This window comes from Calypte anna, chromosome Z (assembly GCF_003957555.1).
Source record: "Calypte anna isolate BGI_N300 chromosome Z, bCalAnn1_v1.p, whole genome shotgun sequence".
In the NCBI taxonomy this organism is placed as follows: domain Eukaryota; kingdom Metazoa; phylum Chordata; class Aves; order Apodiformes; family Trochilidae; genus Calypte; species Calypte anna.
In genome coordinates this window covers 50,414,892-50,430,889 of record NC_044274.1, presented here as the reverse complement: position 1 = coordinate 50,430,889, position 15,998 = coordinate 50,414,892, and the positions used below count along the sequence as shown (strand labels likewise).

Here is a 15,998-nt window from a genome sequence, read left to right as displayed (position 1 = left end):
AAAGCATGTGATATGATCATTCACTTCAGACAATTTCAGAGAAAGGGAACTGGGATCTGATGACAACACACAGCTCCCCATGCCACCAGCTTTGTTGCAGAATGTGCTTGGGTGGGTATGTGCCCGGACTGCTGAGACCAGGGCCAGCTGCTGCTGCAGGTTTACTTGAGTTATGGCTTGGATTGCACCCCTCCACACCACGTGCAATGTGAGGGTCTTTATTCATGACCCACATATTGGCAGACTTTGTGATAGTTGTCTGTGGGACATTGTTAAGACATAGGATAGTAAGACCAGCTCTAGAAAAAAGTCTCTGAACTCCCTTGGGACTATAGTCTGTGTGGCTCCACAGAGTTAACTCTCACATCTACACTCCAGATAATTACAGCCTGCCTTTCTCTACCTAGCAGTCCTATAAAAGGGCAATAGCCCATGCAAATGCTCTTACTTTCTTGCTTGCTCCAGCAATCAATCACAATATCACTGACAATCTAGATCACATTCCCTTGGAAAATAACCAATTTCTAAACCAAAAAGCATCAGTTTACTAAAAACAATGAAAATTTTTACATTAAACAAATACAATACCTGTTTGTTGTTTTCATTGGTACAATGCAGCCTTTTGAGAGACACAAAGTGTCTTATTTTCCTAGCAACAGAAATAATCACTTGTTACCATATCAAATGGTAAAGAAAAAAGTGAAGTGATACACTGCTATTTTCAGAAGTAGAGGTCTCCACACCCTTGTGAAACAAGATACTAAACCCAGCACCAAACAAGACTTGGCATCAAGGACTCCTTCACCATTACAGCTATGCTTTTGTCCCAAGCCACCTGATCCTGTTGCTCCTGCAGGAATTCACCTGCACATCTGAGGGCAAGTTCTGGCATTGTGCCCATACCACACTGCAAAGGTGGAAATAGGTACAAGCACACAGAGAAGTAAAGGAATAGCCCAGCTGCTGCTCTTCCAGCAGACCAGGTGTAGAATAACTTCAACAAGAAACGCATGCTATCATGAACCCACACATCAGCTTGCAGGTATCTGTACTAGTAAAACTACTTTTAGCCAGCACATGATGACATCAAAATGGACAAATGTCAGCAAAGAACATGATCTTCTCAACACTGCTTATGCTTTCCACATTGCTTGAAGTCAGCAGTTACATCATCACCCTGCTACTAAATACATGGAGGTTCATGTCAAACTTGCAGACAGGGAAAGCAGAGACAGAAACCAGTTATGTTCTGGACAGTTTAGTTACCCTCCTTGGCCAATCACAGGTGTTATCTTCACATGCTGCTGTATACTTTCTCCTGATTTTCTTCTTGCATAGTAAACTCCTTGCCATTCCTATGCAAACACATACAACAGAGACAGCATCTAAGAATACAGAGCTTAGCATCAGATATTAATTACTATTACATAGTCCTTATCTAGTAAATAACTACATATTATTTTGGGTTGTATTTTTTAAAAAAACAGGCATTTGATCATACAAGGGCAGTTTAAATATGTTTCTCTTTTGAGAGAGTATACAATTTTTACAAAGAACTTCAGGACTCATCTGCTTTGAGGGGTTACAAACATTCTTGCTAGGCATCACTCCAAGCAGTGGTGCCTGCAACACATCTGGATAATAAGTCCCTTGGGAGCAGCAGAACCAAACTCTGTGCTGAGCACCATTCATCTTTGAAGCTGTCAGTTGTCAAGCAATATGTACACTAAATTTCAGAAGCCCTAGATCCCTAAGGATGTCCTTCAACTAATGTCAGGTAATCAACAGGCTTTTCTGAATCTGTGACTGTTTTCCCATGACCATGGATATACAAGCAAAAGGAGGAAACAAATTTTGTTAACGACATCTTTTATTCTTTTCTCCCATGCAAATGCCCATGCCTCCAACTGGCCACTAATTGCCCTCCACCCCACAGCAACAGAAAAGCATCAAGAGGACTGCAGGCTAACTGAGTGCTGTAAATGCACCATCCTTGAGCAGTCCACTGATGCAGACAGGAAAGGTATCCTCCAGGGTGGATTAGAGAGAAAGGAAGATAAAGCAGAAGACTTCTCTCATTACCATCTCAAAGAAGAGAGATATTGAGGAGGGAACTATTTGGCAGCAGAGTAGGATGGAGCTGCAAAATGGTTGGGCAGCCTATTAGAAATGAGGAGGAGCAAAACAAGAGTGGCCTGCAGGTACTGCTAGTGAATCAAGGTTAACATGCAAACAACTCCAGACAATGCCCTCCAAACCTTAGATCGTTGCTGGAAGTCACTCAAAAAGTTCAAGAACTCCTCAAAATTTAAGAAGCAGAGGATGGTGTGTCACCACCACAACAATGTGGATATTTTAACTATAGTTAGAAAAGCAAACCACACTGGCTGCTGATACATTTTGATCATAATTGGTTATACCAATGGTGCTTAAAGCATGCCATCAGTGAAGGTTCTGCAGTTAGGACAGAACAGTTACACCTTTTGTTTGAATGATAAAGCCACTTGATAAAGATAAAGATAAGATAAAGATACTGACTGAGGGACACATTGTAATGTTTCAGCTCCATAGGCTTTAAGAAAAAGAGAAACACAGAAAATGCTTTTATGTTGATCTAAAGCCAACAGATTAGTAGAGTAAATCAGTCAGATCCTGAAGTCAAAACTAAAGAAACGTGTAGTTACTTATCTGAGGCACGGGCTGTTGTGCTCCTAAGACATTTCTGGAGCAGGATGCTAGTATTATATGTGCACATATAATACCATATCTTGTGCTTCTAAACTTAGAGCATCAAACATAAAAAAGAATAGAAATATGAAGCAATTTTGCATTAATTTATTTTATTTGCTTACCTTTCCTTTTTTAATGAATGTGTTTATAGTATCCAAAAGATCCACATGATTTTTATCGCTTTTTGGTAGTTCAGTGAGTTCTTTCCCAATAAGCTCTCCCTTCTGATAGCCCATCATCTCTTCAAAGGCTGGATTAACATACTGCCAAAATAAAATTACATTAGGATAATATGAAAAAGAAGATACTTAAAGGGTAATTACATATAACTATCAAAGTGTTACAAGTTATGTCTCTAATGCTATAGCCACACATCCCTAAAATTCAGTGTTTTTCATATAAAAATCCTATGTAATAAAGAGCTGGACAAAGAAGGCAATATGTAAGCAGTTATCAGAAGGCACAAAAAAAGAACAAAACTCTAGTGTACAATTTATCCAGTTCTGCTACAGATTCATGATGGTTTTACCATAAGCAATATTACTGTACTGAAAAGCATCATTTAAATAAAGAAGAAAGGACCTTAAGAATTCAGTACGTGTCAATGTGCAGCATCAAGAAATATGTTACAAGTTTTTCTAGTGATCAGCAAAACTAAAATACTGAAATAGAAGAGAAACTATTAAGCAGAGATCTCTCTGGGGTTCTTCTCTCCACGTTCTATAATATAGTAAACTTTTTCCGCCTACCTGAATGACATGATCTTCACTGGTTATTTCAACAGCTTCCTGGCAGTGGTCTAATGCTGTAAACACTGCATTACAAGCCCTGCAATGAGTAGGTGATTCACATTAGTTTTATTGCTAAGACATTTTGCTCACTATAAACACATAATATTTTACTTATTGGTAGATGAATCACAAATTAGCATTTTGTCTTGACTAAACCATGTTACTATCTCCATTATGAATTTTTTTCTGGGGAAACCTGCCTTCAGATGTGTTTTTACTGCAGATTATATTGTAAAACTGCTCGTTGGTACTGCCGCACTGGTATTTCTTTCTTCAAACCTGCTTTAGGCAGCAGGAACTATTAATAAGCAGTAAAAAATATAAATGGCTGATACATCAGAATAGAAATTTTTGTGATCATTAAAGACAGAGAACATAAAAATCACCACAGCAGACACACACAAAGTTTTGAATACAGCAAATGGATTGGCACTATTGAGCCATCTCAAAGTCCTCATTAGAAAAATATAGATTCCTCTGATTCCAAGTAATAACTCAGTGACTTTATTTCCATACATCCTCATCTTTTTTAAAGGCCAAAATGATCTTCGTTTCCCTCTTTTTTTCCACAGCTATCCTTGAACTAGTGCAAGAAAACAAAAGCCTTACCTTCTTACCTACAAAATTTAATTTACTTAAATTTTAATTTACACATGATGGGTTTAACATTAAAAAGGGGCTCCTAATATTATAAAGAAAAAAAATACACAGGGAGAGCATACTAAAAGAAACAATCCAAGCACACTTGCTTTGATAGGTGTTGGTACTTTCTCTTTCATTTGAACCCAACACAAACTAATTATCTTTCATGTACCTCTCTCTGCATGGAGCATAAATGCTCCATTAATAACCATTCTTTCATACAATTTTTACCTAAAAGGAACATCTTGCTCCCAGAATGCATAACGGGATTTGAGAATTAAAAAATACAGGACATTGATAGTTCTGCTCATCATAGAAGTGACACAAAACAAACAGAACAGACAATGAAGTATACACACAGACATAGAATGCAGCTGCATGAATCCAGGATCTGTAGGAAAAAGTGTTGTCTACAGGAGAAGACAGCAGTATTTCAGCTCATAAAATAAAAGGAGCTCACACATGGGAGTCTTTTCACTTGTTGTGGAAAGACATTTCTAACCACTAACATGGCCTTCCATACTGCTCTCTTGGGCGGATTCAACTTTTTTACCATATTTCACTAGTGCAAATATTTCTGTCTGAAATATACGCTGAAATATATGCTGTCTGAACAGCATAAATATCCTGGGTTTAATTCCATTGACTAACCTCCTGAAAATATCCTCTTCCCTTTTGCTTTTACAAAGCTCCATAGAAGACCTACTGAGATGGCAAACAGATCAGAGACCCAATGGGATATACATACAGTGCAACACTTTTTTCCCCACTAACCTAAACCACATGGATAAAACCAAATTATAACCAAATGGCACTACCAAACACTCGTCCTGCTTAGTAAGTAATGGCAAATTCATTTAGAACACCTACCTACTCAGGCAGAAGCTGGGAGAAATTCTCTATTGCAAGACACCAGCTTCTATAAATTATAAACATGCATTTTCAGAAAGCTCAGAAGCTTTTAAAATGCTCTTTCATCCTTACAAGCTTTACTTGTGCTTGTTACATGACATAACTATTTAACTATCCTGGGCCTGCATCTAGTGAACTCTTTAAACTACTATTTAGCTATTCTGGGACTGCATCTGGCAGTGGCAGCAGCAAACGTAATACCACACTTTTTTTCCCATAGTATTTTGCGATGCTGCCGAAGGTTCCCAAAACAGTTCTGTTCAGAGGTGATGTGTCGATATAGACACACATACATACTGTAATAGTGTAGTATCAATATACTAAATACCTAATAACACAGAATATGTTTTATATAAGGCTGTTATTTACCTAAATTAAAAGGAAGTAGGCTTACACTTTATATAACTACATTCAAGAGAGCAAAAGCAAGCAGATTTACAAGGGGGTGGTATACTGCTGTTTCCATAAACAGTGTGGATGAAAGAACTGTAGATTAAATGCTGCTGGGGACTGAAACAGTTTCCTTCCAGTTTTAATGAATGTTAAGGGTTTTTTTTTATGATTGCTATGAATAAAGTTGCAGAAAAATGTGGTAACTTATATGAATCATGCACCTTGTGTTGGAGTTCTAATTATCTGCATTCCTAATTGATCCTACTCATGGAGAGGTGCTCAAACTGTATTTGCATTTGTTCTTGAAATGAAATATAAATTACAAGCATTGTGTGCATAAAGGATAGCTTCATCTTTCTATTTAAAAAACTGGTGCTTCTGATCTATGGTTACTTAATTCAGGAGCCACGCATTTCATGTTGCATTTACAACCGAACAATAAATAAAGTCACAACCACCTTAACACCCAATTAGCTTCTAAAGTTTCACAGCTGTTTCATTTTACTCCTGAGTTTTAGAAAACACCTACTAAAAATGGAGTGAGCACAAATTCTGTGTTTTTAACTGAAAATTTTGCTTGCATTCTGCATGCACAACCATATAGTCACTTGAACACAGAGTCATTTTGGGATCAGCTTGCAAAGAGAATCTGCTGTTTAACAGAAACACTGAAGCCTGTAGAAAAATAACAGTATCTTCTGTAGATAGAACTGGAATTACTGCATGGAACCAGGCAACTGCACCTTTTCATCATAACATTCAGCTTCAAGGGCTTTCTTTCCATATAGCTGAGCTGCAAACATGTTTATGTGCATGTATAAGCACCTCTATTAGATATAAAATTAGTGACACTAAAAAAAACCCAAAAACATTATAATGAAATGAAAGTAATTGATTTTCCTGCCAACACAAAAACCTGTCCTCCTGGTCTGCCAAGTCTTGCTGAAGCAAGAGAATAAAAACTCAGGGTATGAAGAGCCAGATTGAGATTGCCTTTAGCTCAAGCTGTCAAATATGAAATCTCACACACATGATATCAAGAATTACTTCAAGAATGATAATGTGATTGTTACTGTCATATAAATTTTACAGCCCATATACATTCCACACAAGACGGCATTTAAAAAAATGCTACCTTTGCAACTAAACACGTGGAAATTTTTCTCCCATATTTCTGCTTGCCTTGACTGTACTGCTAGTAGTTAATGGCTGCTAGAACATTGCCAAATTCAATATGGGCACCTCAAGACATATGGGAAACAAGCAAGTATGAGAATAAAGGACATGTACCAGTTACTAAGGCACTTAAGTTTGTCCTTTACAAAATCATAAAAGAAGCAAAAAAGGATATGGTATATTTGTTAATATAGAGATGCAAAGTGCATATATGCATAGCTGGTAAGAAGCAAAAAGCAACCTGATACAATGATGTGAACCAAGAAGTTGGTTGATGTTTGTGGTTTCTCACACTTCTACATACCGTAGTTTGAACTGAGATCGCGCTTCCCCACGTTCTATTTGAACCAGCTCATTGTAGCAAGCAGTTACATTGCTGTTCTCCATGAATTGCTGGAAGACAAATAAAGAGTGAATGAAACAAATTGGAATGGCTGTGAATAGTTACTCCTGTTCCTGCATATAAATCTCTAACCTGATAAAGAGAGCTGGTATGAGTCCAGCAAAAAGGTAGTAAAGCACCTCTCCTGTGAGGAATGGCTGAGAGAGCTGGCACTGTTCAGTCTGGAGAAGAGAAAGTTTAAGGGGGTCTCATCAAGGTCTATAAATGTCTGAAGAGAAAGTGTAAGAAGACAGAGCAAGCCAGAGGTTTCCTCTGGACATGTGGGAACACTTTTTCCTGTGAGGGTGACTGATGACTGGCACAGTTGCCCAGGGAGGTTGCAGGGTCTCTATCCTTGGATTTATTCAAAAGTTGTGTGGGCACTGTCCTGGGCAACCTGCTTTAGGTGGCCCTCCTTGAGCAGGGCAAGATGAACTCCAGAGGTTCCTTACAACCTCAACCATCCTGAAATGCTGTAGAAACAAAAAGCTGTACCTTTTGTGTTCAGTAATCATTGTTTCTCCAGGAATGATTTTAAAATTCTTAAGTCAACATGGCTATCTAACTACATAGCTAATGCAAAAATATGCTAAAACCTCAACTGTGAATTTTCCCGTTAGGTTTTAGCAACTAAGTTAGAAGCAGATGATCTAAAAAAGCCCAAACACATCCTCACATAAAATCCGTATTGCCTTGATGTTGCAGTTTGAATATTTATTATTAATTCAGAATATAAATATAACACCGCATAGACATAAAGCATTTGTGCTAAAAGAAGAAAACAGAAAACCCCCAAATTTCATTTGTTTTCAAGTAAATATTGTAGCTGAAGTATTTTTTCTCCACAAGTGATCTCACGGAATTATCACTCAGTTCAGAAGTGCAGAAATGCAAGGAGCATTCTGACAACAGTTAAAAGCCTTTTGTATACACCAGATTGGGCACAGTGTCCTCTCGTTGTTAGGCAAAAGTAGTAAGCTGAAAGCTCTTGTTCTTGGTCCTGCTGAAATCAGAAACTTTAGGGTGATACAAAAGAAGTAGATCCTCTGGCTTAAGTTAAAGATTACTGCTCATTAGTAAACTTCTGCTATGAAGAGCTAAATTACTCCTTAAGAAATACATGCACTACCTATTTTTCACAAAAAATACCCATGCAGAGGCAAAAGGCAGCACTGAAACCTCTAAGGGACAAAGAACAGCTTTTAAGGAACCTGTGCTTCTGTCCTGTGTGAAAAGTTGTGTTCTGGTGACCAAAGGTTTAATCCTAAGTTGCCAGTAGAACATAAAAAAGTGAAGTTAAAAATAACCATGAACACAGGTCTGCTTCACTACTTAATGTTAATATCTTAAACTATTTCTGTTACTCACTTCACACATATGTGAACATGCAAACAATTGAACATACAGGAAACCAAAAGGCAAAATATCAAGTTGGCAGTAGCAAAGGTGCAAATGATGTCACGTTTTTGCATAACAAAACTACCTGCAAACAAATTTGTCTTCCACAGCAATATAGATTTAGATTTTCAGTTTTAGGGTGCTCTTTTAAATATTTAAATATGCTTGTGCTAAATTTTAAACAATATAAAAATAAATCTCTCAATAATGTAAAATAACAATGATGGCAACTTATTTTACAAATTAAAGTTACTAAAACACAATAAAGCTCTTTATAAGTGAAAATCCATAATAATGTTGTTTACTGAAAAATTTATCCACTGCTGTTCACTGACAAAACCCAAGGAATATCTCAGCACAAAGCTTTAGCTAAAAATCAGGAACTGCAACTCGTTGAAATGCTAAACCTGCTCTTAACTTCTATGCAGTTTTCTTCAGATGCAGAGAATATTATTTATATATTATTTAAGTTTATAGTACTAATGCCATTCTTTCGCTGGCTCACTTGAAGCTGAGAAATCAATTGGGACTTGAAAAAAGCACAAAGCATTTCTATTTCTAATCTATGCATCCAAATGACGCACAAGAAGATGAAGATATATTAGCTCTCAAATATTAGAAGGCAGACAACAAATCTTTTTAAAAACTAAACATTTATTTTGTTGCAAACCAGAAAGTTCTAACAGTGACTGGTGAATGACAATCAACATCCGTATGGAAAAGAAGTTCAAAATACAACACAAGATTGCAAGTGAGTAATTGCAAACATTAAGATTCTGTGTTGGCATATTTAAATCATAGTTAAAAGTCAGTCAAAAAGCCAAATAACTTATTTAAATTAGCTCCTCCTACTTAGGCCAATACTATTAGATTTATGATGCTGAGATGAAATGAAATCAGTGTAATAAATGTAAATAACAGTGGTGTTAATGCAGAAATACAAAATCAGTTAATGATATAGAGGAAAAATCAGAGGATGTAATAAAGCAGACTTACTTAAGGTGGAAGAAAAAGCATAAATAATTCAGTATAAAGCAAAATGTCAAAGGAACAGATGACATTAGCAGAAAAGACTCCAGAAATCTCTAACTATTCATAAGCTCTTTTACTATCGGTAGTGATCCAGATCTGGATAGTGATCAGCATTACTGATTTCATTACTGATTAGAAAACTTATTTCTTTAGGATTACTTACAATACGTAAACACTTAAGTACACAAGAAGGCAACAGAACATTTTAAAGCAGAATAATCAGCTGTTCACTGCATGAAAAAAATTAGTGGTTATTTTTAAGAGTTTGGCTAGAAAAAGATTAAAGGCATTCCTTGAAATCTTTAGATTCAAACCTGATGTAAAAATCTGGGTTTGCCTATGAAAAGATCCAAAGGATGATGGATTAATTGGCTGTAAGCTCAGACTCTTTACTGATGAAGCTGGAGATACTTTTAGAAGAGAGCCACCACCTGATGGAGTGATTGCATTCAATGTTTGGTTTAAAGAGGAGAAGGAAGATGAGAAGGACAAATGCTGATACAGTGAATAATGATAATGTAAAATAAAGCTACCAGAAAGATTGACTATGAAAGATAGAAGAGTGAGAAGAAACTTATAATTTAAACAGATATAATTCTCCAAAAAGAAATTTCATTTTGTTTCTGAGGAAGAGGTTCCTTGCAAATACTGCCTCTCAATTTGAAGAAGGGTATTTAAAAAATCTTTTTGTGTATGTGGTCATTTTGTGTTAATGCATTTAGTCGTGAGTGATCCCCATCCAAACAGAAGTAATTCCTATTTCCACCTGAGAAAATAGGATCTTTGACAGCAGGTGTAGTTTAGAGGCTTAAAAAAACGGCATGAGGAAATTACTGTATTAATCAAGCTCTCCGCTAAATTTGGGGCAGCTAGAGAAAATAGTTAGAACAGCTGTCAGGAACAAAACTTTACTTTCCAAGATGTTTCTCAGAGCTGCACAGTGACACCTGTATTTCTAGCCAGCTGTACACCTACAGTTGTAGCCTAACCCACAAAACATTGTCCTGTTTTTAAATGAAACACCAGACCTGAGAAGAAATAAAGATTTATTTGAATCCTTTATTTTTTATTCTTTAAACCTTTTGTTGGTTTTTTGTTTGTTTCTGTTTTGTTTTTTGATTGTTTGTTTCTAGTTTTGGTGGGGTTTTGGGGGGTTTTTTGTGTGCGTTTTCTTTTTTTTTTTTTTTTGAGAAAAACCTATGCTGAAAAAGCACTGTCATTCTTGGTTGACCTTTCACTTAGCCTCTATGGTTCCAGTTTTCAGAGTACCTATGAGCTCCAGAGAGAGCTTTTTGCCTTTAATGCTTTTCCTCAACAGTCCCTTGCAGGAGAGGCGATTACCTCTTTTTGGATATGTTCTGCAAATGGTGACTCTGAGACAGGTTCTTCTTTGTGAAGAAGTCCAGGCTAAATGAGTCAGCTCGGTTACTGGACTCAATACAACCATACTAGCATGAGATTCCACCTTGTTTAATTCCCTTGTTCTCTGATTTTCCTCAATATAGTTAATTGTCCCAACTCATATAGAGTTAATTCTCCATAACTACAGCGTCCACTGGTGTGCTTCTATTGCTTCAATATATAACCTTCCCCATAAACACCTAACTTTTATATTACAGCTGATTTATTGGATGTTAACATAACATTAAAATCCATCAAAAGTGACACACACAAATGCAGCTGAACACATATTTTCAGAGCTGAGAACTCCTGCCTTCCCACTCTCCTACAAAGATGTTTTGAGAAACATCACAGTTATCTTCCCTTTGGCTGCCTGTAAAGACAAGTGTCTAATGCTGTTCTGAGTAGAACAGATGCAAACCAATAAAACAGACTTCATTAAAAAAAAATAAAAAATAAAAAATTTCTTCTTCACATCAGGAGGATCTGGACTAGCCTAGTTCCTTTAGAAGAGGAATCCCAGCAGTCTGAGTCACACAGAAATGTGACTAGTGTCCTGTCATTGTTTTTTTATTGCAGCCATAAAAAAACACCAGCCACCACACACCCAAAACACAAGAAGTTAATCTCAATATTTCTCCTTATTCTAGAAGGGTTAGTTGGATGACAAATTCTCTAATTTCATCTGCTTCTTAGATACACACTTGAAAAGAATCCTCAGTCAACTGCCACTAATTTCTAACCAATAAATTTCTAACAGAAGCAAATATGTAGTTTTGAATTTGAGATTTCTTAGATATGTATTTAAATATACAATTAAATATGTAATTTATACATACCCTATCAAAGCCTGCATTAAGAAGGGGAAGAACTGAAGTCTCTTCTTGGTCAGCAGAGCTACAAAACAAAATCAGAATATCATACAGATTGAAAAAAACCCTTAAGCCATTGAGTCCAACCATTAACCTAGAACACTAACAAGCCCACCACTAAACCATAGCCCTAAGTACCACATCTACACATCTTTTCAGTACCTCCAGGTGGTGACTCCACTACTTCCCTGGGCAGCCTGTTCCAATGCTTGACAACCCTTTTGGTAAAGAAATTTTCCCTAATATCCAGTTTGAACTTCCCTGGCACAAATGGAAGCTGTTTCCTTTTTTTCTATCACTTGTTACCTGAGAGAAGAGGCCAACACCCACCTTACTATAGCTTCCTTCCAGGTAGTTGTAGAGAGAGAGACGGTCTCCCCGGGTCATCCTTCTCTCCACAATAAACAACCCCAGGTCCCTCAGCTGCTCCTTGTGAGACTTGTGCTTTAGACTTTTCACCAGTTTGGCTGCTCTTCTTTGGATATGCTCCAGCACCTCAGTGTCCTTGTAGTGAGGTGCCCAGAACTGAGCACAGCAGTCAAGGTGCAGCCTCACCAGTGCTGAACACAGGGGCACTGTGTTCACTTCTCTTCTGCTGGCCACACTATTCCTGGCACAAGCCAGGATGCTGTTGGCTGTCCTGGCCACCTAGGCACACTGCTGGCTCGTATTCAGCCAGGTGTTGACCAGCATTCCCAGGTCCTTTTCCTCTGGGAAGCTTTCCAGCCACTCTTCCCCAGGCCTGTAGTGTTCCCCAGTGCTGTTGTGACCCAACCGTTGGCCTTGTAAAACCTCATGCAATACTCTTGTATAAAATACATACATAAAATCATACTTTTACAGAAACTGATGCTAGTTTTCTTTTATAAGTATTTGCAGCTATTACTACAACCTGATAGTCACTCCTACAGCAAATTTGATAGAGGCACTACAGGTGTCCTGTGTCTCTTCACAGACACACAAGGCATAAAAAAAAGAAATCATGAAGAAGATAAATAACATTCTGTAATATTCTGTGAGAAACAATCTAAAAAATTGTTATTAAGTAAAAAGTGAAGCAAGCTGTAAAGTCTTGCTCAGCAGCAAAACTTGTTTGTTCTCTAATTCTGAAGGAATAATCTTCTGACACTCCATTTCCTAATGTTGTAATTGAGATAGGGATTTAATAAAATTGAATTATATTCAGTAGTGTGCAGGAATTTTAACAGGGACAGAGAAGGTATCTTCTCTGAAGACATTTGGTAAAAATGTATTTAAGTCAGAAAGAATTCTACCTGATCACAAGGGATATGAATTACTGAATAAAGATTTTAAGACAACATAATATTAAACTTACTCTATAAGGCTTGCTAGAAAGATACTTTCTGTTACTGAATAACTATTACACATAACATTCTTATAAAGTAAAATAACAATTTGTCATGATGCAGTAATACTTACATGGGTGGAACCACAGCAAGTATTACAGTGTGCTCTGATGGTTTTGTGGCACGAATGGACCTGAGGAAACAAAAATTTCTGTTAGACCTCATGTGTTCTCTGTGTTACTCTGAGTACAATCACATACAATGTGAGTACTTCATATACAATATAAATGAAAACCAGGAATGAGAGAGGCTAGAAAACAGCATATCACACTGCCAAAACCTACCTATGCCCTTTGTTACAGGATTCTTCAGATTTTGTTCAATGTGGCAAAGAGGTGAGAGCAGAGGGCATGAACAGCAGTTCAAATACACTCTTATAATCTAGGAAAGGTTTTCCCTATTTGCACAGCTTATTTGAGACAGACTGCCCCAAATGCATGGGTTGAGAAAGATAAGACTAGATAATGTATTTTCAATACTCACTAGCTAATTTAAACAAGAATCTCCACCAGCTTCTCCCATATTTACTACTGTTCTTCTAGATACTGTAAAGTTTTCTTCAGAGGATGGGAAGTGGGTTTGGGGCATTCCAATAAGAAAAGATGGTATAGCAAATGTACATGATAGATTCTACTTTATCAAATGCCAGATAAAAAGAATTTTATCACTTTACATACTATTGAGAAACTGAAAATATATAACCAACTTTCAGAAGAACATTCCATTCGCCTTCTATTGTCTATGGAGAACTATTGTCAGTCATGTCATACTGACCTGAATAAACAGTCCTTATATTTTTTTGTTGGTAATCTAGAAGAATGGCCATCAGCACAATTATTTGAATGTTAAAATACTCCTTGACATAAACATTGCAAATTTCAGCTCATGATGGACTGAGAAGTAAAGAATGGTATATGGCACAAAATGAATGCTTCAGACAAAACAGTGTCTTTTAGCCCAATACTCAGCACTTGAGATCTAAGAAATGATGAGGCTGCGTCATATTGACCAGAAGAGTGATGTGAACTTTTTTGAAGAGCTGGAAGTGCCTGACTCAGTGGACAAACACATTACTTTGACACCCTGCAGCTTCAAACTTTGCTGCAGCAGTAGCCCAGGAAAGAAGCAGGTACAGACAGAAGGGAATAAGAACTCTGGCTTATGCTCTGCTAGAAGTCTGTACCTGGATACAACTCTACACTTCATATTTGCTAGAAGTGTATTTTTCACATTGTTCTCCTCCTACAGACATATGCAAACCTCATGACCTCAATCCCTAAATTGTATTTTACTATATTTTTGAGGGTTCCTTTTTTATTTTTTCCCCTCGCCACCTATATATTTTTTAATTTTTTTTTTAATTGTGAGGTTTGGTTTTGTGCATCATACTCTGAAATGCAAGAGAAAAATAAGGTCCTTTAGGGTACCTGCATATATCTTCTGCATCAAAATATCTGGAGCTCCTGTGATCTATAACAATTATTTCCTGGTGTTTATCAAGAAAACATCTGAGTGCTGACTCTGGAGTCTGGGCAATATTGCACCTGTATCCGGCTCTGTCACAAGCCCACCAGAAACCATCACTTTGGCTGTCTTCTTTTGCAAAGATCAGCAAAACCTGGAAAACATGCAAAGCAGAGTCACCACATTAAACATACAGAACAGTTCTCTACTTGTTTCAAATATTAACACTTCTGATTGAGAGATCAAACTACAGACTGTAAAACAGCTAATGAAGTAGCACAACATTCTTAATGGGTAGAGTAGTTATGAAAAGGAAATCAATTGTTAACTGTACAGGACCAATTTTTAGGACAAAAGCAGCTGACAGATGATGAGTCGCTTCTCACTCATGTTCAAATTCAGCAGTGACACAAAGCAGGTGAGTAAGTGTTCAAACGCCCTGGTCACTCTCAACAGGCCATCCCAGCTACAGAGACATTTAATTGTAATAAACTGTCTGAAATGCAATTGACTTAATTATTACTCCTTAGAGACAAACCATTAGCATAACACGGTTTTATTAATGATTTCTTCTTTGATGCACAGCAAAATGGATGTAACCCATATTCTTCCAAAACTGAGAAGAACAACAGTCAAGCAAGTATGGACAGGGCTGAGTAAGGAAAAAAACCTGATTCAAACATCACAATATTTACCCAACAGATTGTTCCTAATCATGTAAATACATGAGGTAGTTTTGACAGCTTCAACTGAACAGTAGGAACAGCTCACACAAGATTAGGTAGGATGTGTGCTGAGGTGCTGCTTCTAAAAATCAAAGTTATGCTGTAGGAAGTCTGCAAACTAGCACACAGAATACAGGCTGAAAACAGCTGTGTTTGTGTTCTGCTCATGTGAAAGAAAAAGGTTTTAGGAGAGGACAGATTTTTCATCCTTGCCCTGCAACGAACATATTGTCAGCATACAAATTACACAGCTAGAGAATGAGTCATGTAAACAACCTCCTTCACAATCTGTACATATTTACCACAGCATCTGATCACTATGACACCCTGTGTGACAGACGAAGAAAGAGGCTATTTTAGTGCAAAAATGCTGTGAAAAAGAAAGTCCTCAAAAAGTTGGAAGTTTATCCACAGCTATTCAAATGGCACAAAAAGGCAGCAGCCAGAGAATAATCTATGTATAAAGGAAAATCTGCTCATTTCACAAATAAAAGTCACTCCCTGACTTCACTGGCACAAGCTGTCTGAGCAAAAAACAAAAAATTTTGCCCCAAACATTTGTAAGAAAGGTCAATAACCTTTCATCTGTGCTGCAGCTCTGGTGTCAGCATGTGAAATTCAGCACCACCAGTCTAGAAGCTGGGAAAGGTGACCATAACTTTTCTCTCATCTTCAGTTCTCTCAGTTGTCGAATTCTAAACAATAAAAAAACT

At 37.2% G+C, this 15,998-nt stretch overlaps 1 protein-coding gene across 1 annotated transcript in view; it reads right to left on the bottom strand.

The window, feature by feature from the left end:
* PDE8B (phosphodiesterase 8B) overlaps nt 1-15,998 on the bottom strand; it is a 60,917-nt gene that overhangs the window by 18,387 nt on the left and 26,532 nt on the right. The window contains exons 3-10 of the mRNA XM_030467367.1: nt 14,524-14,714; nt 13,170-13,229; nt 11,697-11,754; nt 6,949-7,037; nt 3,480-3,558; nt 2,853-2,993; nt 1,267-1,355; nt 589-649 (exon numbers count right to left, since the gene is read on the bottom strand). Coding sequence (XP_030323227.1) covers nt 589-649; nt 1,267-1,355; nt 2,853-2,993; nt 3,480-3,558; nt 6,949-7,037; nt 11,697-11,754; nt 13,170-13,229; nt 14,524-14,714 — 768 coding nt within the window. The remainder of the gene's footprint in view (nt 1-588; nt 650-1,266; nt 1,356-2,852; nt 2,994-3,479; nt 3,559-6,948; nt 7,038-11,696; nt 11,755-13,169; nt 13,230-14,523; nt 14,715-15,998) is intronic.